This window comes from Gopherus evgoodei, chromosome 5 (genome assembly GCF_007399415.2).
Source record: "Gopherus evgoodei ecotype Sinaloan lineage chromosome 5, rGopEvg1_v1.p, whole genome shotgun sequence".
Classification (NCBI taxonomy): Eukaryota; Metazoa; Chordata; order Testudines; family Testudinidae; genus Gopherus; species Gopherus evgoodei.
Window position 1 is genome coordinate 120,327,837 of NC_044326.1, and position 22,598 is coordinate 120,350,434.

Here is a 22,598-nt window from a genome sequence, read left to right on the forward strand (position 1 = left end):
GGCTTCCTTGGGGGCTGCCTTGGGAGCTGTATCCTGGGCACATACCACTCTGCCCTCTGTAACTTCCCCATAGCATAAGGTGCACCGTAGGTTTTGCTTTTTAGTTTAATAAGTCATAGTTTGCTAAGATTGTAGAGCTTGTAAGTTTCACCTGCCTTGTTATAGTTTGCTGTTTTGTTGCTCTGTATAGTTGCTTGTTATAGTGTGCTTAGAATTGTGATATTTGTTGTTTTTCCTAGTCATTGATTACGATAGATTTAAAAAAGCCACGCCTGGTTGTATTCTGTACCTGTTTTATTACTTTGTATAAGCTGCTTGTAATTTATATAAGTCTGATTAAGTTAGAGGATAGATAAGGTTTTTACTGCTTGAATTCGTCTTCCCGCTGTCCCAATCTCTCCCTGAACTTTCCCGTGTCTGTTTTTCCCCCGCTCCAATCTCCCCCTCTGTGTGCTCCTCCGTGTCTCTCTATTGTAACCCCTTGCTGCTCCCCCCCCGTGTAACTTCCCAAACCCTTTGCCGCTTCTTTCCTTTTTTTGGGGGTGTCCCTCTAGCCCTTCTTTACACCTCTCTGCTGCCTCTCTCTGTATCCCCTGTGTTCGTGCCCCCGCTCCCCCTCCACTACCGAAGATCACCATCACACTGCTCTGTTTGTCTTCACCCCGCTGCTCTGCAACTTCCCTGAAGTGCTCTCCGCTGCTGCAGCCTGTTTCTTCCCTCAGCCATCTCCCCCATTCTCCACGTGTCTTCCCATCTCCTACACGTTTAGCGCCCTCCCCTCGTGCTGCTCCCAGACTCCCCTTAAGTGCGCTCCAGCTGCTCTTGTCTCCCGTACCTCCAGCCCACAGGCTCCTGAAGACTGCTGCTCTGGGCTTCAGAGTCTCTCGCTGCTTGCAGCTGCACTCTCCTCTCGTCAGATACCACTAATCACTCGCTCCCCTCCCCCCTCCTGTTTCTTGACCCAGCTTTTAGGTACACTCTTGCTATCACAGCCTCACAAATTAAGTCAGTAATTTTCTACATTGCATAATTTCACTTATCACCCATATTGTAGTATTGCACCGTGACTCACATTTTACTTGTGGTTATAACACCCCATTAGTTGCCTTCATTTTTCTAATATACTTTGTATACCATTTTTATATAGAAGCTAGCATTTTATTTTGCATTTTCTTTTGGGTACGTTTTGCATTCCACACTGTATCTAGAGTTGTTCCTATATAAAGTTGAGTTGCTTATTGACTGTACTGTATCCCATTGTGCTGAACCCCACTTACCGTACCCCACTGTTAAAACTCCCTACACTGTTCAGTAAGAACTCCCCCCATCATTGTCTATTGTAAACACCTTATACACCCCATCCCATCCCATTTCATCATTAAATTCCCACCACTTCCTTTTCCCTTTAATAAAGAAATTAATTGGCACCCCACCTGTGTGGTAATTTCTCCCCAAGATCCCATATACCTACAGGCAGGGACACTTAAAAGACAAAGTAAGACAGAGAAACAGAATTGCTTTTATGCTTTAAGATAGAAAGAAAAAATGTGAGGCCAAAGGGAAGGGGGGAAATGAGACTGAAGGAAAAAAGAGAATATTGCAAGGTACAAGAGCGTGCTCTCAAGTGATGACAGCTTTTTTTTGTGGGGCAAAAGGGAGTGTATTTAGCCACTCCAACAAATGTAAAATGAATCAGATAAAAGCCTGGTAATAGCCTGAAGTAATGTCCCTCTATTTTACACATTGCTGGGGACTCGCAGACTGAAATCAGAAAGGTCAGAAAAAGCTCAAATGAATATAGCCGTAGGCACCAGGCCCAGGCATTACTTGGAGATGGCATGTTAAACACCAGAAAGCAGCTCTCTCTGTTGGTATGTACTGTATCAAGATATACACTCAGCATAGACAGTGGTGCAAGTAAGCCGGTACAGTGAGGTACACCATATCATTAAGACATTTATTGCTGGTATGCCGTACTGGAAAGACATTTTCAAGAATGAATTGTAGAGCCCTGCGCGGTTACAAATTTATACCCACGGATGTGGATATCCGCAGAGAGAAATCGGTATCTGCTGAACTGCAAGGCTCTCCTGGGAACCACAGCAATGAAAGGAGCAGAACGTGGGGCTGCTGCTCCCAGGAGCCAGCGCCTTGTGCTGGCAGCTCCTCCAACATGGCTGTACCACCCCCAGCAGGGCTATACAGATCCCAGGCAGGAGAGACAGCTATATGGAAGGGCTGGGAATGGTATAGTTGCACTGGAGGAGCTGCTGGTGCGGCGCTGGATCCTGACAACAGTGGCCCCATGTTCTGCTCCTTTCGCTGCTGTAGTTCCCGGGAGAGCCCTGCGGTTCAGCGGATACAGATTTATCTCCATGAATATCCGCATCTGTGGGTATAAATTTGTATGCATGCAGGGCTCTAGTCACAGAACATTGTGTTAGTGGGGGAAGGGAGGAGCCGTACTGTACCAGTAAGAATTAAAATCTACCTGTACCACTGAGCAGAGAAAGCAGGTTAAGAATACACTGGGAATGCTGCATAGAACCATTTTCAGAAACTGGAGATTTTTGTTCTATTTTTATGAGCTGCCACTTCCTTGAGTTCACAATAAATTTGCTCAGTTTGATAAGTTCTTTAGCCTTATCCACTCTGTGTGTGTGTGTTTGTTTGAGTGTATATACACAAAAGCTGATTATATGTAAACTAATTTAGGGTTTTCTAAAAGTATCCAGAATGTGTCTTTATCTGCCCTGGCCTTAAAATAATTTAATGATCCCTTCCAGGATCCAGACATGACCTCTTTGCCCTTATTTACTCATCCTATTGTACCACTTAACCATACCTTGATTTCTTTAATGACATTCATTAGAGTTTCGGAGGGATTGCTGTAATATATCTAACACTCAGGACCCATTAAGGCTTTTGCTGGCACAAATTACCTTTATGTAACTGAACAAATCTAATGAATCACATTTAAGGACAAATAAAAGATCTGTCTGTGTGCAGTCTTAAACTAGACCAGAGGTTCTTAAATGGGGGGTGGGCTTCCCTGGGGGATGGGCATAAAATATATTCTGAGAGGGGCCTGAGCAGCTTTAGTGAAAAAAACAACAACATACTGTGCACATTTTACCCACAGCAACGAATAACTAGCAAAGCTCATTCCTCCAGACATATCCAGTCCTCAGATGGTGCTGTGCATTTTGATGGATTTCATAGCATTGTACAAAGTCATTGCCATGTGTACATTAATCTGTTTTCAAGGATGCTGTATGCACATTTAGTTGTAAGCACTGACCACACTTGCAGTTTTGCTTTTGCTCTTATTACAATGGTCCAGTGGCTCTGTCTGAATCAATGCCTTACTGTTTTTAATATTTAGTGAGTGTTGCATGTTGATTTTTTTTTATCAGTATCATAGAATATTAGAAAGGACCTCAGGAGGTTATCTAGTCTAATCCCCTGCTCAAAGCAGGACCAATCCCCAGATAGATTTTTTCCCCCAGACAGGTTTTTGCCCCAGATCCCTAAATGGCCCCCTCATGGATTGAACTCACAACGCTGGGTTTAGCAGGCCAATGCTCAAATCACTGAGCTATCCCCCCCTTTTTTCTTTAAAAAACAAACAAACCATTTATTTGGTAACCTGCTTCTTTACATCTTAACCCCAGATCTTTACTGTATTATATCCCTTCCCACTATTAAATCTAGATACTTACTACATCCCTCCCTGCTCCCATCAGCGTAAACTCACTATTCAGCTTAGGCTGTGGTACAGAGAAGCATGACTGTGCCCATTTTAGAGAGTGAAGGACACAGACAGGCATTGAACTGAGGCTTAGACCAGTTCAAGCTATCAGAGTTCCATGAGACAGCCTTTTCCATACTGGCCCACATCTGTACTTGTTTGGTGGTGGTGGTGAGGCCTAAACTACTATGACACAAAGAAGGGGGCACCATCAAATACATTTGAGAACCACTGAACTAGACAATGGCAAATGCAAAGATCCACCTATAACCACTCAAAATGGAAACATGAACCTATGATACTCAAAGAGGATGGAGGTAGTCTGATCTCAGTGGTGCAGATGACAGAACAAGGAGCAATGGTATCAAGTTGCAGTGGAGGAGGTCTAGGCTGGATATTAGGAATCACTATTTAACTAGGTTTCAGAGTAGCAGCCGTGTTAGTCTGTATCCGCAAAAAGAACAGGAGTACTTGTGGCACCGTAGAGACTAACATCCGAAGAAGTGAGCTGTAGCTCACGAAGGCTCATGCTGAAATAAATTTGTTAGTCTCTAAGGTGCCACAAGTACTCCTGTTCTATTTAACTAGGGTGGTGGTGAAGGGAGTGTATTTAGCCACTCCAACAAATGTAAAATGAATGGGTTACATAGGGAGGTGGTGGAATCTCCGTCCTTAGAGGTTTTTAAGGCCTGGTTTGACAAAGCCCTGGCTGGGATGATTTAGTTGGTGTTGGTCCTGCATTGAGCAGAGGGTTGGACTAGATGAACTCCTGAGGTCTCTTCCAACCCTAATCTTGTCTGGTTCTATGATTCAACAGCCTCCAAGTGGCACATTTGAGATATGTAAAAGAGAAGGGTATTCAAAAGGGTCATAAAGACAAAAATCAAGGAAATAAAATCCTTACAAGTGGCAGGGATGCTACTTAAGAAAACAATAATAATCTCATAAGGCATGTGTAATGCTGAACAAAAACACAACCAGGAAAGCAAGAAGTAAATCAATGGGTATGTCCACACAGTGATTTAAAAAAAAAAAATCAAACAAACCCCTGCACCGCTGAGTCTCAGAGCCTGGGTCAACTGACTTGGGCTTTTGGGGTTTGGACTATGGGGCTATAAAATTGCTGCGTAGACATTCAGGCTGAGACTGGAACTTGGGCTTTGAGACTTATGGCTCTCCAGCCCAAGCCTGAACATCTACACTACAATGTTATAGCACCATAGCCCGAGCTCTGTAAGCCCAAGTCAGCTGACCTGGGATGACCATGTAATGGGGAGACACCTACCTTTAACTCGCTTTTTATGGTAAGAGAGATGCAGTATTCTCACAGATGAAAGTGTCAGAAGAACTAGTGGTGGAACTAATTCATAATTTAAAAAATAAGTCACCAGGTCCAGACAGTATGAACCCAAGAGTCCTGAAAGAGCTCAAATATGAAGTGGCTGTTAGCAAAAATATCACAGAATCATAGGCTATCGGGTTGGAAGAGACCTCAGGAGGTCATCTAGTCAAAATCCCTGCTCAAAGCAGGACCAATCCCCAGTTAAATCATCCAACCAATTTTTATTATTCACAAAACCTCTCACTAGATGCCTAAATTTTGCTGTAGAAGTCCCCATGTGACGTAAGTTTGTCATCTCTGGGCACATGCACAGTACTCACTCTAGGCATCAGGATGCCTCTCTCACATCTAAGACCCAGTGTGATCCTCAAACCAGGGGTACCATAGGCATTCCCCTGCCTATCTTGCCAGCAAGACCCAATGTGGTAGGCCTGCTCAGAGCATGCCTAGTAGATCAGGGCCCATTCAAAATCCAGCCAGAGGTGGAAGTGCTTCCTCCCTCTCTTTTGACTTGTAGTCCAGTGGTTAAAGCACTCACATAGGATGTGGGACACCCAGCTTCAATTTCACCCTCTGCCCGATGGGGAGAAGTGATTTGAACAGAAGGCCATCACACCTCTCAGAAGAATGCTCTCACTGAACTCTGGGATATTCTAATATTTCTCAGACTCTCCTGTTGAAGCTGTTCCACTTTAACTATTTAAATAGTCACTGGACCAAAAAAGAGCTCGAGAAAGCCTGCTAGTTAAGGCACTCACCTGAGAGGTGGGAGACATGGGGTCCAGTCCCCTTGTTCTAATAGTTATTTAATTATTTGTTCAAAGTGGAACAGCTTCGACAAGACTGGGAGAGACTGACATCAGAATATCCCATAGCTCAGTGATCAGGGATAAAAGTTCAAATCCTTTCTTCTCAGACACCAGGTGGGAATTGAAACCAGGTTTCCCAACTGTCATAAACATATTGTTAAGGGTTAATGTCTCTTGTATCTGTAAAGGGTTACAAGCAGGGAACGGGACACCTGACCAGAAGACCAATCAGAAGACAAAATACTTTTAAATTTGGGCGGAGGGAAGCTTTTGTGTGTTCTTTCGGAGGGTCTGAGAGAGACCAGACATTACTACAGGCTCTCTAAGTTTCTTTTCTAATAGTAAGTAAAAACAGGCGGTTTAGGTTTTCTGATTGTTTTACTCTACTTGCAATTATGGATCTGGCTGGTTAGCTTTTATGTGTGTATTTGCTGGGAATATTTTGATTTGTATTGGTACTGGGGGGAAAGTCTCTTTCTGGTGTCTCTAAGCTATAGGACCCTATAATATTTACATCTTGAAGTTACAGAGATAATTCTTTACTTTTTCCTTTCTTTTATTAAAAGATTTCTTTTTTAGAGAACCTGATTGATGTTTTTTTCCTTGTTTCCTTTGTGTTATTCCAGGGGATTGGGATAACTCACCAGGATGGGTCGGGGGGGGGGAGACGGGAGTGGGAGAGATAGAATCTCTCTGTTTTCCTTGAATCTGGTTTGCCTCTTTGTGGAAGGGAAGGGAGATGCTTCTCTGTATGGTGATTTAAGAGGTTGGATCAGTATCTCCCAGGATAGCCCAGGGAGGGAAATTCTGGGAGGGGGAAAGGTGGGAGAATGGTTTATTTCTCCTTGTTTTAAGAACCCAAGGGATCTGGGTTCTTGGGGTCCCCAGGGAAGGTTGGGGAGGTCAGAGTGCCCCAAAACACTATATTTTTGGGTGGTGGCAGTGCTATCAGATCTAAGCTTAGAGGATTCAGGTGCTAGTATCTCATTTTCTGAACTTTAAGGTTCAGATCTGAGAAAGAATGCTATGACACTAACATCTTGGGTGATTGCTCTAATCACTGAGCTAAAAGTTATAAGGGAGGAGTCACCACTTCCTCTGGCATTTCATGTAAGAATGGCTTAGATACCTAAGCCTCCTGTCTCCAAGAGAAGTGAAGTCCAGAAAGGACCGTGAAGAACTTCAGAGGGATCTAACCAAGGTAGGTGAATGGGCAACACAATGGTAAATGAAGTTCAGTGTTCATAAATGAAAAGTAATGATATTAGAGTGGAAATGTTAAAGTATTCATACACCATAGAGGGTTCTAAATTAATGGCATCATCTCAGGAAAGGAACTTGGGCATCTCTGTGGATAGCTCAAAGAAGAGCTCAATTCAATATGCAGCTGTGATCAAAAAGAAAATAAGAAATTAGGGAGTTAGGAATGATAAATAATAGGAGATTATAATTGCAATTGCTTTATATAAGTCAATGGTACAGCTTCATCTGATAAACACCTCATCTCAAAAAGGATATTGCAGAATTAGTGAGGTTTCAGAGAAGGAAATGCTTCGGAGCATAGAAAAGCTCTTATATGAAGAGAAATTGGAAAGGTTGGGATTGTTTATGTTAGAAAGGAAATGAATAAAGAGAGGACATAATAAAAGTATATAAAATACGGAATGGTCTAGAGAAAGTAGACCTGGGGACTTCCATTCTTCCTCTCTCATAACGAAGAAGCCATTCAATGAAATTAAAAAGTGGAAAATTCAAAACCTGTAACAGGAAATACTTTTTCACACAATACATCATTAGAACAGTGGAATGTGGAACTCTGTTACAGGATGCTACTGAGGCAAAAAAAACCAAATGAAAAAAACAACCTTAAGATTCAACTAGGGAGTGTATATTTATATGGATAAAAAGAATATCCAGTTATAATATTTACTGTTTACATACATTTTGGATGAGCTATTAAATCTCATGCTTCAGGGTTTAAAACAATCTTGTTATGTAAGGATTAGAGACCACCTAAAATGGGGGACCGATTATCCTACATCTGCCTAACGCAAGTTTTCTTGTACCTTCCTCTGAAGCACTGATGCTGGCCATTGTCAGAGACAGCATATTGTGCTAGATGGACCATGGGTCTGATCCAGTTACCAGGTCTTGTTTTCATTAACAATACCATGGTACTTTCTCTAAGAGGAGGGACTTTTAGTCTGTTGTCCTAGATGAGAATTTCCCTTGCCAGCCACCTTGATCCAGTGGTAGATGCATTTCAATGATGTTTATGTATATATCTTAGCATAATTGATGAAAGGCACTGTATAACATTGAAGATACTATATTCTCCAATTCTGTATTGCTGCTGCTGCTTTTGCTGTTAATAAGTTTCTGTATCTCCTAGTAGCACTCAGAGATGTAACAAACGCTGTCACAGATCATATATCATAATGTCCTGTAATTGTTCAATTACTTGCCATACATATTACTGGAATAGGGTAGTGAGAAGTACTTACTGAGTCCCCAGTTTCTAATGACAACACCTAGCAAAATTGTAATCAGTAGCTTACAGGACTCTGTGTAGCCATATAATTTCCAATATAACAACGAACACAGCAATTTCCCGACATGTATTGCTAACTGCTAGCATAAAAGATATGTGGAATTGCTGCCATGGAACGGTGCCTTTAGAAATAGCGAGAGAAAAAATAACCAGTTTCCCTGTATGTCTTATAACTATAAAAGCAATTCTGTTATGTATAAAAACATAAACCAAAACGTTATATGAATAATCGGGAGTGGAAACAGCATTAAGAGTGAGCTACAAAATTCTGGTTTCACTCCATTTTTACAGGCTGGCAACAGTAGAATAAGTTAGGGCCAGAAAGTGGAGAAGTATGATGATGAGGAGTGTGTTGATCTCCTTATTAAGAGACAAAAAGCTTGTATTTAACAACTGAATTATTTAATTTGAACATTACATAACTAATACAATAGCAGCCAGAACCTGAGCTTGACTGCACCCTATGGCTCCATGCAGTCTAGTGCCCTGCCTTCCAAATGGAGATGACCTTTGTTCTCTATAGCCCTATCCCACAACCCTACACAACAGCGATAGTTACTCCATTCAGTGAGATGGAGGGAATGTTTGAGTTCAAGTTCTGCACGTTTGTTAAATTCTGTTACCAACAGCAAATCCTAAACTGTTTTTCACCTGCCCCTATTTTGATGGTTAAGTAAATGTTCCCACTTTGCTGATTCTTGTGGTTTAGATATGATGCCCCCTACACAGAGTTAGAGATGGAAAAGACCAGTTAGGTCATTGAGTTATCTTTCAGCAAGGACACATAACCCATGACTTCATTTTGTATATAAATCTGCTTTAGGGATAAAATTTTACATTTGCATCACACAGACTTGTGGTGTGACAGTCACAATCCAGCATCTGAGATGCAACAGAACAAACAAAAAAAACAACCCTTAGCAGAAAAGTGAAATTCTTACATTTTAGAAGCTTCCTCAGCTCTATAGATGGATCAATCACTATGAACTGTTCTTCTCTGAGGGGTTTTTTTGGTATCTACTTTATTTCTATTAATATTTGTAGATTATAACTTTGCTTTTTAAATTCTCTTTATTTCTGGAATGAACAATTGATTCTCCCACTCATACACATGAGATTTACATGAGTGACTCCTACTAGAGTTAATGGACACATGTGTAAGTCCCATCAACTCACCGCACACGCATGCACAGGAGCATAAGTCTCAAAATAAAGACAACTTGGTGTCAAATGTAGCTGTGCTTATGAAGGAATCCTCTGATGTCCAGATTCTGATATCCCTACTCACACTGAGTAATACCCTCTCTCATATAGAGTAACACCTTAACCCATGAAATGTTTTACTGATTTCAGCAGAAATCTCTATGGAGAAAAACACTTACTTGGCAAGAGTAAGGGTATCTGAATGACTTTGGATACTCTAATTCTGAAACAATTAAAAAGTGACTGATGGCATTAAAGACATACTGATAAGTGAGAAGTTAAGTTGGTGGTATAAGCAATTTTAAGTGAATTTGAATATAGAGAATCTATTTGCTATAAATAGAATAAGAGTCCCAAATTGTTTCAGTGCATTACAATGAACAAGCTACAATTCTAGTTATGATTATAATTATGCTTACTGTGAAGATTTTTGTGGAAAAATATTTAAGCTATATGTAGGGTGCATGGCATAAAATTTTCCATCAATGCTTTATTAGGACTAAATTAGATTATTAATGACATAGCATTAATTCTATCATAGGGCCATTGTGAGGATGAATAATGTCTGTACAGCACTTTGAATATGTTAAGAGCTAAATATTATCTTTATAAAGCTGAACCGTTAAAAATTACATTTACTGTTCAACATGTATGAAGTTTACTTTCTGCGCCTTATTCAGACAAGGCAAACCAACTCAATTGCTTAGTTTCATGTTGGACTCTAATCATTATCACAAAACAGAGATAATCTTTGATTGCAATCAAAGATTTTGCCTGCACTTTGGATTTAGAGAAAAATTATTTCACTTTGTCTTGCGTTCTGTTTTCACACTCACTTGCCCCCTTTTCTCTCTCTAAAAGAAATCCTATCCTGGGGCCGTATACCGTAATCTCAGGCAGTGTTTTAAATGGAATTGTAATTTGTTGTTCATGAGTGTCAAGAATAGTTTTTAAAACATTCAAAATATAGTTTAGAAAATGCAAAGAATATAGTGTCCATAATGCAAAGAATATAGTGTCCATTTATGTTGACTGCTTTATCAGAACTGACTATTGCACGTAGCAGAGATCAGTCAGTCACTAAATAAGGGGGCAAATAATTGATCTGAGTGCTTACATCAAAGTCCTTATTTATTATTCTAATTCAGATAAAGGTTGCCTGCAAGTTGTGTTTTTCATCTCCTGGGGCTCTAACAATCTATTCAGAGGCACGCTCGGGAGACAGGGCATAGCAAGACAAGTGATTTGAGGCTAGATAGTGACAGCTGTGACAGGAAGTAACAACAGCGCTTGCCATCTAGTTTAACGGTCTGGATGGACAAGCTACAAGGCAACGGGGTAAAGAGCAGCCTGTCTTTCAGAGAAGGATAATACCTATTGTCATTACAGCACATGAACCCTAATGTAGCCCCCCTTCAAAGCAAACCTGTAAGAGCTCTGCTGTTTGGAAGCATTTGGGGACAGCCTAGCTTAATATGAATTGTAGTATGTGAAAAATGTCTGGAAAGAACCAATAAATACAAATAAGTGTATTAGGATTCTTGTTGAGATACACAACCTGTTAGAAAACACAAGGTTGAGTGCAAGGAGTGGAGGGAAGTTGGATATATGGATTTTCCGTAGCCCCCAACATCCTCTCTTTAAAGTAGAGGAAGTGTACAAAGGGTGTAGCCACACAAGAGGGGAACAATAGAAACATTATGGGAGCAGGAAAAGGAAAGGAACTATACCCTCTCTCTTTGTGGACACAAAGAGAAGAAGTTTTTATTTTATTTTATTTTTTTAAAGGAGAGCTTAACGTGAGGCTCTTAGGTACTCATTTCGGCACCTAAATAAGTAGCCTGATTTGCAAAAGTGCTAAGGACAGCTCCCATTACTTTAAGGGCCTTCACAAGTTAGTTCTTCTATACCTATCAGATCTTATTAAGTTACAAAGCCCACTTCTGCTCTGCCAACTATTAGCCCAATTTTTCTTCACTCACTTTTTTGCCTTTTCCCCCACATTGCTCCTTATGCATGGGAGCAGCTCCCTGTCAATATCCACAAAGCCACTACACTGTTCTCCTTAAAATCCCTCTTTAAAACTCATCTGTGAGGTGATGCCTACAAAACACTTGACAGTGGCTAAGCAGTTGGTGTTCTGAGACTGTTAATTGTCTCATCTTATACTAGATTGTAAACTCCTTCAAGATGGGACATTTGCTTATTAAGTGTCTACGGCACCTAGCATAACAGGGTCTTGATCTCTGATGGAGACGTCTAGGCCTTACCCCCATACCAATAATAATAATTGAACCAGAAAGAAGAGAGCTAGGAACCACACAAGAAAGCCTGACCTCAGGAGAATTCCAGTCTCATTTTCTCGCATGAAGATGTTCAGATAAGCTGCCAATGAGCCATAGAAACTTTTGGATGTTTATCTGAATCAAATGCACATCTGTGCCTTCTGAGCTTGCCTATCACTTGGTGGCAAATCCCTTGATTCTTTGGGTTTTTTAAAAATATCATATGCAAAGTTTTAGTACTTGTGGAAATTTCAAAATGAAGTCTTCTACTTTATCCACAGAACTGGCACAGCATAGTCACTTACAGTGTGAGCTTCCCTGCATTACCCCGTCAATCGACCTAAAAGGATTAGGGCCCAGAGCCACAAAAGGATTTAGGTTTGGCAATGTGGAGTATTGCAGCACCTATGGTTTAAGCACCCAGAACAGCTCTGGAATCCTCAAATCCTGGGTTAGGGACCTAGGTTCCCTTTATTCCTATACAATGAATGGGGAGAGAGAGGCTTCTGAGAATGGGATCCACAAAAGCCAGCTTGCTAGGTCAGAAGTTGGCTAAGATAACCAACGGGAGATGCCAACAAGAGGGATGTGTCCTAAGCCCCTTCCCTCTCATGGAGTTAGGCACTTAAATCCAGATGGCAAGGAGGTGCCTAGCTCTGTTTGCAACCCACATCTGGAAACTCTCTCTCTTGGAAGAGAGGTGGCTTAGGTACCCACTGTGTTTCTTGTGAGACCAAGATAAGGTGCCTAACTCCACAAACAAAACAGCCATGTGGGAGAGTAGGTGTCACAGGCATCTCTCATAATCTTTAGCCCAGTGGCTAGGTTACTCACCCAAAATGTAAGAGATTGTAGTTCAATTCCCCTTTCTTTGCAATAAGGAGAAGGGATTTGAACAGGGGCACTGGGGGTGCATAGGGTTTTACAGGGATCCCCCTGTGTTGGATGCCTGCATAATAGTTCACAGAAGGGTAGCATGTGAGGTCTCTGCTGAGAATCAGTTGCCCACTGGTTATAATCATTGAAAAATGTATGGATGGATAATATTTTAGGAGTTATGTATCTATAATGAAAATTATGTTCTTAATATCTTGGCATTAAGGCAAGTTTAAGGGACATACCAGTTATGCTTTGCTCTTTGTTATTCCCAGTTTGACCCCAATGTTTTGATGTGGAAATGCTGACTGTATTGATTTAAAAGTCATTCCCAGAATTACTGTCTTCAAATGAAGTTTCTGTACAATGGGTGTGTGAATAGTAGATGCAGCTAACAGGTATTTTATGACGATGCAGCTTTACTTTTAATATTGCCAGTTGGCACAAACTGAAAAGCATTGCAACCAAAAGTAATACAAAGAGTGGTATTTGGTTGAAAAAGGAAGCATACACTCACCCTGGTTTTATGCTATTTTTCTTTTTCCTCAGGTTTAGTTTATAAATTGCAACAAATTAGAGTAATTACTCAGTTAAGCAGAGTACATGCAACTGGCTATGCAGCAAAGATCAGCTTGTGAGGATGTAAAAGGGAAGCAGACATTTTTCTAGTACTTATTTGCAGGGCCATCCCTAGATAGTGTGGTGCTCTATGCAGCCCCCCTGTGGGGGGAGGGGCTGGCCCCAGGCATCTGCGGAGAGTGGGGTTTGCCCAAAGTCTGTGGGCAGCAGGAGGGAAATCGCCCCCCAGCAAAAGCCAGCAGAGCGGGTTGTGGCTGGGTAGCTTCACTTCCTGCCACCTTGTGATTGCCGGGTAGGCCCAACCCCAGGCAGGAAGTGGAGTGACCCAGCTCCAGCCCACTCTGCTCTGCTCCCCTGGCTCCCAGCTTTGGGACTTGGGGGGCAGGGGAAAACCATCCGCCAGCACTCACCAGCAACGTGGAGTGGGCTGGGGCCGGGCTGCTCCACTTCCTGCCGCCTGGTAAGTGCAGGGTGCACCTGACCCCTGCTGCAGTTGCCATGGATGTAGCTATGGGTAAGAGGAGGGGCAGAGCAGGGGTGGGATTGGGCTGGTCACTGGAGTAGCACACAGCTGCATAGGGCACCAGGAAATTGGGGCAATTTGGTGCTCCAAATTTCCTGGTGCCCTATGCAGCTGCATAGTTTGTGTATGGGTAAGGACAGCCCTGCTTATTTGTTAACACCATGCTTGCTAATGATATGTTGTGTGCTGCTTTTCTCAGAACACACCTATGCACAGAATGGTATAATGCTTTGACAGATAGGCCTGTCCGTCACTCTACTAGAGATAGGTTGACCAATGAAGGTCCAGAATTAAATTTGTATGCAATAATGGGCTGCAAGTCTCTTCAAAATAGGATCCATCATTAGATTTCTGTGCCCCCTACTTCTGGTGCAAAGTATCACAGGACCAGCCTCCATTTGACTGCACAGCAAAATAAGTGTGTTTGTAGTGCAGGTAGGCATACTTTAGCTAGCACAGGTAACAGCAGTAGTGAGGAAGTGGTGCCACAGATTTCAGTATCAACTAGCAACCCCAGCAGAAGCCCATCGGGGACCCTGGGTACGTATTTAGGATGCTAGCGCATGCTGAAGTCTGAGTCACCATGTCACCGCTACTCTTGTTACCTGCTCTAGCTAAAGATAGAACGGATATGCCTATCCCTGCTACAATCACACCTTGATTTGCTGGGTAGATGTACTCTCAGACAGCATACTGTCATTTCTAGGCCCAGCTGGAAACTTGAATTGGAAACAAATTGCATATTTTAGAACCGCAAAGGGTATTGTTAAGAGTTTTCGGATAATTGGTGATGGTAAGTCCAGCTTTTTTCTTTGAACAAGTTTCCTTCTCCAGATAATTCTGACTTTGGGTCCTTCTAGTACTCATGGAGATTTCACTAGCTAGCATAATGGGTCAAAGTTAATGGTTAAATTCTCTGAAGTTACATCCAGGCAACACCGCCGACTTCAATCTTTCATTCTAGTGACTTAACTGGTGTTGCCTGGATGTACACCTCTACCTCGATATAACGTGACCTGATATAACACGAATTCAGATATAACGCGGTAAGCAGTGCTCCGGGGAGGGCGGTGGGAACACACTCCAGTGGATCAAACAAGTTCAATATAACATGGTTTCACTTATAATGTGGTAAGATTTTTTGGCTCCCGAGGACAGCATTACATTGAGGTAGAGGTATAATTGCAAGCAGAATTTGGTTTATTTTCTTTACGTATTTAAATCCATTTCCAGTCTGGTCTTGCAAGCTCACCCAGGGTATAATTTGATCTGTTAAAAAAAATAGATGACCTTGTTTTTCCTGTGTTGCTTATTCACATTTCCCTCCTTGCAATTATTCATTGTGATACACTAATAGCCTCTGTGTTACATGCTGGTTTGCTTCCCAATTTTGAGCAATTTTGTAAACTGAAGTTTTACACTCCCACCATAGTTAGGATAACTTCATTCCCTTTTGGATACTTAGCACATCCAATTACTCTATTTCTGACCTACCAACACTGTTGAAAAATGTCTCTTCTTTCATTTCAGGAGCTTTCCAGCAACATGTTCCACTCAATAAAACATTTCAGTGAATTTTATCTATAAATAATACAGTACCCAGACTAATGTACACCCAATTGTACATAACCTCAGAATTCCATTGAGGATTTCTAGTGAAATCATAATAAACTACAAGAGCAGACTGGAAATGGAACTGTAACATTATATTACTATTTAGATATATTTTATTCTTATTATGTATGGTAAGAAAGCTCAGCCATTTTTTACATTGATTGGAACATTTTTCTTAAACACTTCAAAAGCATTCTGGACATAAATTCAAAGCAGGATGCAATGGCTGCAGACACACAAAAAATCATATTTGTGAGCACAAAGTTGAGTGACTGAGCATACAAATGGCACATGCACACATTTACCTATGTTGCAAGTGTAAATGCCTGTGTGAACACGTCAATTTTTTTCTACCCTGTTTTGGCAACATGTCCCTTAAGGCTTATTAAAAATGAATGTTTTATTTGTAAACATCAAAGCTGACATCACACTGAAGTATCATTTTACCATACTCTAGTGTGCAAACAAGGGTGGTTGAGAGAACATTTTGACACTTTGGTTTTTTTTTTTTTAAGAGAGAGATTTTTTCAGTCTTTTTGTCTTTCAGAAAGAAAAACAAACAGCTGAGTTCCTTTACTAATCCACAGAACAACAGCCCAGGATTACCCCCCAATGAGTCTAACATTTCAGTTCTGCCAAAGCACCTCTTCAGCAACCAGAGATCTCAGAATTTAACATTCAAGTATCAAAAGATGATTTTAATTTGACCTAAGCAATTATATAATGCAGTTTGGATGAGTTTTTATGCACAGTAGGACACATTGGGCAGCATGATCATAATGGTACTGTGACAAAGTTCCTCCTCTACCTTGGTGGATTTGCTCACCTCAGTGATCTTCCCCTCTTGTGGAACCCACAGTCTGAGTCAGCTCCTCCTGTATCTGATCAGGAGTTGGGACATTTGGGGGGAACCCAGACCAGCCCTCTACTCCGGGTTCCAGTCCAGGGCCCTGTGGATTGCAGCTGTCTATAGTGCCTCTTGTAACAGCTGCATGACAGCTACAACTCCCTGGGCTACTTCCCCATGGCCTCCTCCAAACACCTTCTTTATCCTCACCTCAGGACCTTCCTCCTGGTGTCTGATAATACTTGTACTCCTCAGTCCTCCAGCAGCACACCCTCTAACTCTCAGCTCCTCAACATGCACCTCACTGACTAACTGGGAGGCTTTTAACTAGTTCCAGCCAGCCCTTGATTGGCTTCAGGTGTCCCAATCTATGTAGCTATCTCCACTGCCTTCTAGAAGGATTTTAATTGGCCCTAGGTGTCTTGATTAACCTGGAGCAACTGCCATTTGGTTACCATGGTACCAGGGATTTGTTTAGCCTGGGGCTAACATACCTGTTCCTTACTACTTTACTGTAGCCATCTGGCCTTGCCCCATCACAATACATAGACACAATGAGCCTGAGTCACAAATTTTGGTTTCAAAAAGAGAAAAATCTGAATTTTCCCTAAATTCAGGAGTGTTCAATAGATTCTAAGTAAGTTCTACCCATAAGGGGCCACTCTGGTCATCTAGTCTGACCTCCTGCATAACACAGCCCATAACTTCCTTGAATTAATTCCTGTTTGAACTAGAGCATATCTTTAGAAAAAACATCCAATCTTGATTTAAAAATTGCCAGTGATGAAGAATCTACCACAATCCTTGGTAAATTGTTCTAATGGCTTATAAAAATGTATGCCTTATTTCAGGTCTGAGTTTGTCTAGCTTCAGCTTCAAGCCACTGGCTCGCTACACCTTTGTCTGCTAGACTGAAGAGCCCATTATCAAATATTTGTTCACCACATAGGTACTTACAGACTGTGATCAAGTCATTCCTTAATTTCTTCTTTGTTAAGCTAAATAGATTGAGCTCCTTGAGTCCTTAATTATATGACATGCTTTCCAATCCTTTAATCATTCTGTTCTCAGAACCCTCTACAGTTTATCACTTATTCTGATATGGGGTTCTGATTTAAGCCCATCTCCAGTACACCCCAGCACCTGCTTACTCTCCAGCTGTTCCTCTTCTCCCTGGAAAGGCATATAGCTGCATGTGCAGCTCTTCTTAATAGCTATTCCTCCCTATCCAAACCAAGGATTTACAGAGAGGTCTCATCATCCCCTCTCTCTCCAGGCAGATATATGATAAAGCCACCTGGACCTAAGAACTGAGCCCTGCTACATAAGAATGGGTGGTGGTCTCCCAGAGGGCTGGGCTGGCTAGAACTCCCTTCTTGTATGGGACATGAAGGAAGGGGGAGGCAAAATTAGTAGTGGGGTCATGGAATGGGAGACAGAGTGACATTTGAAGAAGCAACAAAATCAGACAGATATTTACAGGGATTTGGGAAGAGATATGTTCTTGTCGGGGTGCGGGGGGAGACATACAGGGGCTCCCTTCCTGAGGGAACAGACATTTTTAATGGGGGCAAGAGACTATGTCCCCCCCCTTCTTCATCAAAGTTTCTGCGTCTTTCCACTCCTCCAAAATCTTTGCCTTCCCTCCCATATACAGTTTCAGGTTTTTGGTAAGAAGAGAGAGAGCGATTTTGGTGGGTGGAGTGGGAGATGATGACACACAGAGCTGTTTGTGGAGGGAGTCATGAGCTTGAAGAACAGAGGAGGAGTAAGGTAGATATAAAGGTTCCTATGGTAAGAAGAAGAGAGAAATACATAGGGAGACCTGAAAAAGGAGATGGGAGGTCAGATGGAAAGATAGTTAATAGCAACCAAGGGTACGCCTACCCTGCAATCCAAGGTGCGACCAAGCATGCGTAGATATACCTACAATAGCTCTAGCCACGCTAGCAAACCTAGAAATAGCACTCTAGATAGGTGCACAGGCTGCAATGTGGACTGTGAAAGCATTCTGTGGCCCCTAGGTATGTACTTGTGGTGCTAGGTCACCTGAAGACTGTGTTGCGGTATCAGCATTGCTATTTTTATCCTTGCAAACACAGGTATGTCTACCCAGGCTGCAACAACATCTCAGAATGCAGTATAGATATAGTCTTAGACAGTGGAAGATATGAGTAGTCCAGGGAGGGAGACAGAGAAATAACAAGATGGGGAGATGCAGAGAGGAAAAGGAGAGTAAATACAAAGGGAAAGGAGAAAGTAGCAGACAGTCACAAGAAGAATGTGTGAGGAAAAAGATATGGCAAAAATATGTGCTTAAAATGAAGGAGAGAATGGGAAATGGGTCTGTTACTTTATTTATTCATTCATATTAACACATTTAATTGTATTTCCCTGGCAGAAAAGTGGGAGTTTCATTTTAAACCCTCAGAAACAGCAAACTCTTTGACTAATTGCCATGAAAGAGTCAGGATACAGACTCTTGGGGCTGATGACAACTGAAGAGTGTGGAGGGGGAGCACTTCAATATTTATTTTTCCATTTAAACACTGATATAATAGCACCTTTTTGTGGGGGACGTCTGACAAGCACAGCCATTAAATAACTGTACCAGTTTCTACTTCCTCAAACCTTTTAGATAGTAACAATTTCCTTTAGAATAGATGCATACATCTAAGGGACATGAACTTCTTTGTGCCTGAGAAGAGTAATTAGCTTGCAGTAAATGACCAGTTAGACTGATCTGCGAGACATTCTGCCCCAAAGAATATTGGCAAAAGAGTGTTTTTTCTCAGGGTTTCCACCTTTTCATATACTTACACACACAGACAGAAAGACACACCCACCCACCATCTGTTCTTTGTCCACTTACTGGATGGAGTTCTCAATGCGAGCAATTGTGAGAAAAGCTGCTAGATTTGCTGTGTAAGATGAGATGACAATCAAAGCAAAAAGCCACCAGGCGCCCATCATCATTCGGGTTGCCAGTGTTGTATAAGGAACTTCTCCTCCTGTTGGACAAAAGAAGGAAAATCAGAGCTCTCATTTGCATGATGCAGAGCCAAACCTTCACTGTTAATGCCTTGATAATGTAAACAGTGTCACTGATATCAGTGGAATACTTTTATAAGTACAGTAAGCAGGATTTGAATCATAATTTCTATACAAAGAGTGTTAAAGGGCCCACACCTCTACTCCAAGAGGCTTTCTAGAAACTCCTTCATCATGGTGTATTTAACTGTGATTCATCTGACAGTCAGTCTAGTACGGGAGATAGATTTCATGAGCTCAGAACAAAAACAGCATATTTGAGCACCTATGGTATTTCTTTTCCTTACAGATTTCTTTAATAGTTTTAATTAAGCTCTCCCTGTGCTTTGGAGCTGAAGGAGTTGCTTAAAACAAAAAAAAAAAAAAAAGCACAATTTTTTTCACAGCTGTGCTGACACCCAGATGTACTGTTGCAGATGTTGTGCATATATGTAGAATCTGCTGAAAGTAAGCTCAGATACACAGAAACTCTATACTGAAGTAGAACAATATACTATTACTTTGTATAGTTTGTTTAATCTCAAAAGTGCTTTGCAAACATTATTTCAGCCTCAACTACCCTGTCAGCTAGGTAAGCAGTGACTTCACAGGCAATGAAATGTACCCACCTTGAGGTGGCACACAGAATTTGTTTTGCAGCACTCAAAACTACTACACAGCTTAATTTATTTTAATTTTGTCAATAGCAATGCTGAATGATCAGAGCTATACTGGGTTGTACACACGTGGTCCAAAAGTATAACATTCACCAAAATATAATCTAGCAACAAGCATATGGGTCATTCTTTAAACAAACAATTTCTGCCCTTCCACTAAACACATTGGACTGACATTTCTGAAGTAGTTCTTTTCTATTTCAATGAGTTCATTCAAAATCACACACAGGAAGAATGAAAGAAAAATCATTGTCTAAAAAATAAAGCTCAGGGTAGAAACTGTCACAGCTAGAAATAATCACAGATAGACAAATCAGTGCAGTATGCAATCACAGTTAATTAACCTGTTTCCTTGATTGTCTACAATGCTTTTCTTTTCTTCTCCCTAGCTACTGCATACCTGGAAGGCTGATTGTTTTATACACAGGCTGTTCATGTTAAGGAAGATTTCTCAGACAAACTCCAATTCAAATAGTTCTCCTTACAGTTCTCTCTTTCCATATGTCCTTTAGAAACTACTGGTCAGAAAGTGTGGTAAATGGATATAGACTTTCTGAGTAGGATTTTAAGAGTACTCTGGTTGGCCAGTTATGCTCACACCGTAATCAATGGGAGTTTTTTTTTAGCTTGGCTTCAGTGGAAGCAGAATCAGATCAATGCTGAGTGCTTTTGAAAATCCCACCCAGAGTCTGTCAACTTTTCTTCCTTCCATTCCTACCTGTTGGTGCGTGAATGTTCTGGATTTCAAAGTCCATCACAAGAACAGGAATTTCGGACTAGACAACCGGACCTGCATATGTTTTTTAGAGATACATTTTCCTTTACTTTCAGAATTTCTATTGGGCATTCAAGTTTTCCCTCCCTTCCCCTCTTTCTTCTAACAATGCTAAAAGAAAGGGATGAGGAAGGAGGTTTCCCCTCTCTTCCTAAGGAAGAACAATCTTAATTTATAATCTAATCTCAGACTTTCTGTTACCCAACTTGCCTATCATACACAGCGTTCAGAGAACACTAAAGGCCACCAGAAGTAAAGGCAACCTTAAACTGGTATTTTGAACAGAAGAGTCCAGTGCCTGAGATTTAATTTGTTTTGTTTTTAAAAAAAAATCTAAAAAACAGTCCAACTGTATTTAGCCTTATTGCAACACCCAAGGGAGAAGAAAAAAGCTTAACTGATTTTATCCCAGTTTTGTAAAATGATATTCAGCTCAAACTTAGTTCTATGTATTTTTTTTACCATTCTTAAAAAAACAACCTAGATTCAGTCACTAGATTTTACAAGGATCAAAGGGGTTCTGTAAGCACTGACAGCTTACTGTAGGTTGAATCAGCTATAAACAATTTATGCTTGATTTTCACTTGCACTTAAAACCTCTTCACGCTGCTGTGGCAGTGTAAAGTGGTCTTAGAGTTCATGTAAATTACAGTTACACTCATTTTAAGTATAAATGAGAATAAGATCCTTTTCAGTTGCAATTTGAGTCTATCTAGAACTTTAATTCATCTCTGAATACTACTGACAATTTCACAGTTTTATTTGCATCTGTACATATGACAGCTAGCTGCAACTGTGCATTGGTATGTTTTAAAAGAATGAAGTTTTTAATTCTAATTCACTATATGTTGTGTTTTACTCTACCTGAATTAATTAAAAGCAGATTCCACTGCCTTTTAAAAACTCCAGTATTAAAAAATACAAGATCTACATTAGACTTATGCAGTCAGAAAAACATTTCCTTCTATTTCCAATATGCTGTATAATTATCTGAAATAACAGCAAAGAATCCTGTGGCACCTTATAGACTAACAGACATTTTGGAGCATGAACTTTCGTGGGTGAATACTCACTTCGTCAGATGCATGTAGTGGAAATTTCCAGGGGCAGGTATATATATGCAAGCAAGCTAGAGATAATGAGGTTAGTTCAATCAGGGAGGATGAGGCCCTGTTCTAGCAGTTGAGGTGTGAAAACGAAGGGAGGAAAAACTGGTTTTGTAGTTGGCAAGCCATTCACAGTCTTTGTTTAATCCTGAGCTCATGGTGTCAAGTTTGCAGATGAACCGAAGCTCAGCAGTTTCTCTTTGAAGTCTGGTCCTGAAGTTTTTTTGCTGCAGGATGGCCACCTTAAGGTCTGCTATAGTGTGGCCAGGGAGGTTGAAGTGTTCTCCTACAGGTTTTTGTATATTGCCATTCCTAATATCTGATTTGTGTCCACTTATCCTTTTCCGTAGAGACTGTCCAGTTTGGACGATGTACATAGCAGAGGGCCATTGCTGGCATATTATGCCGTATATTACGTTGGCGGACGTGCAGGTGAATGAACTGGTGATGGTGTGGCTGATCTGGTTAGGTCCTGTGATGGTGTCGCTGGTGTAGATATGTGGGCAAAGTTGGCATCAAGGTTTGTTGCATGGATTGGTTCCTGAGCTAGAGTTACTATGGTGCTGTGTGCAGTTACTGGTGAGAACATGATTCAGATTGGCAGGTTGTCTGTGGGCAAGGACTGGCCTG

At 41.2% G+C, this 22,598-nt stretch overlaps 1 protein-coding gene across 1 annotated transcript in view; it reads right to left on the bottom strand.

Annotated features, from left to right (window-relative positions):
• GRID2 (glutamate ionotropic receptor delta type subunit 2) overlaps window positions 1–22,598 on the bottom strand; it is a 1,091,344-nt gene that overhangs the window by 155,698 nt on the left and 913,048 nt on the right. The window contains exon 12 of the mRNA XM_030564822.1: window positions 19,253–19,391. Within this exon, the coding sequence (XP_030420682.1) occupies window positions 19,253–19,391 (139 nt within the window). The remainder of the gene's footprint in view (window positions 1–19,252; window positions 19,392–22,598) is intronic.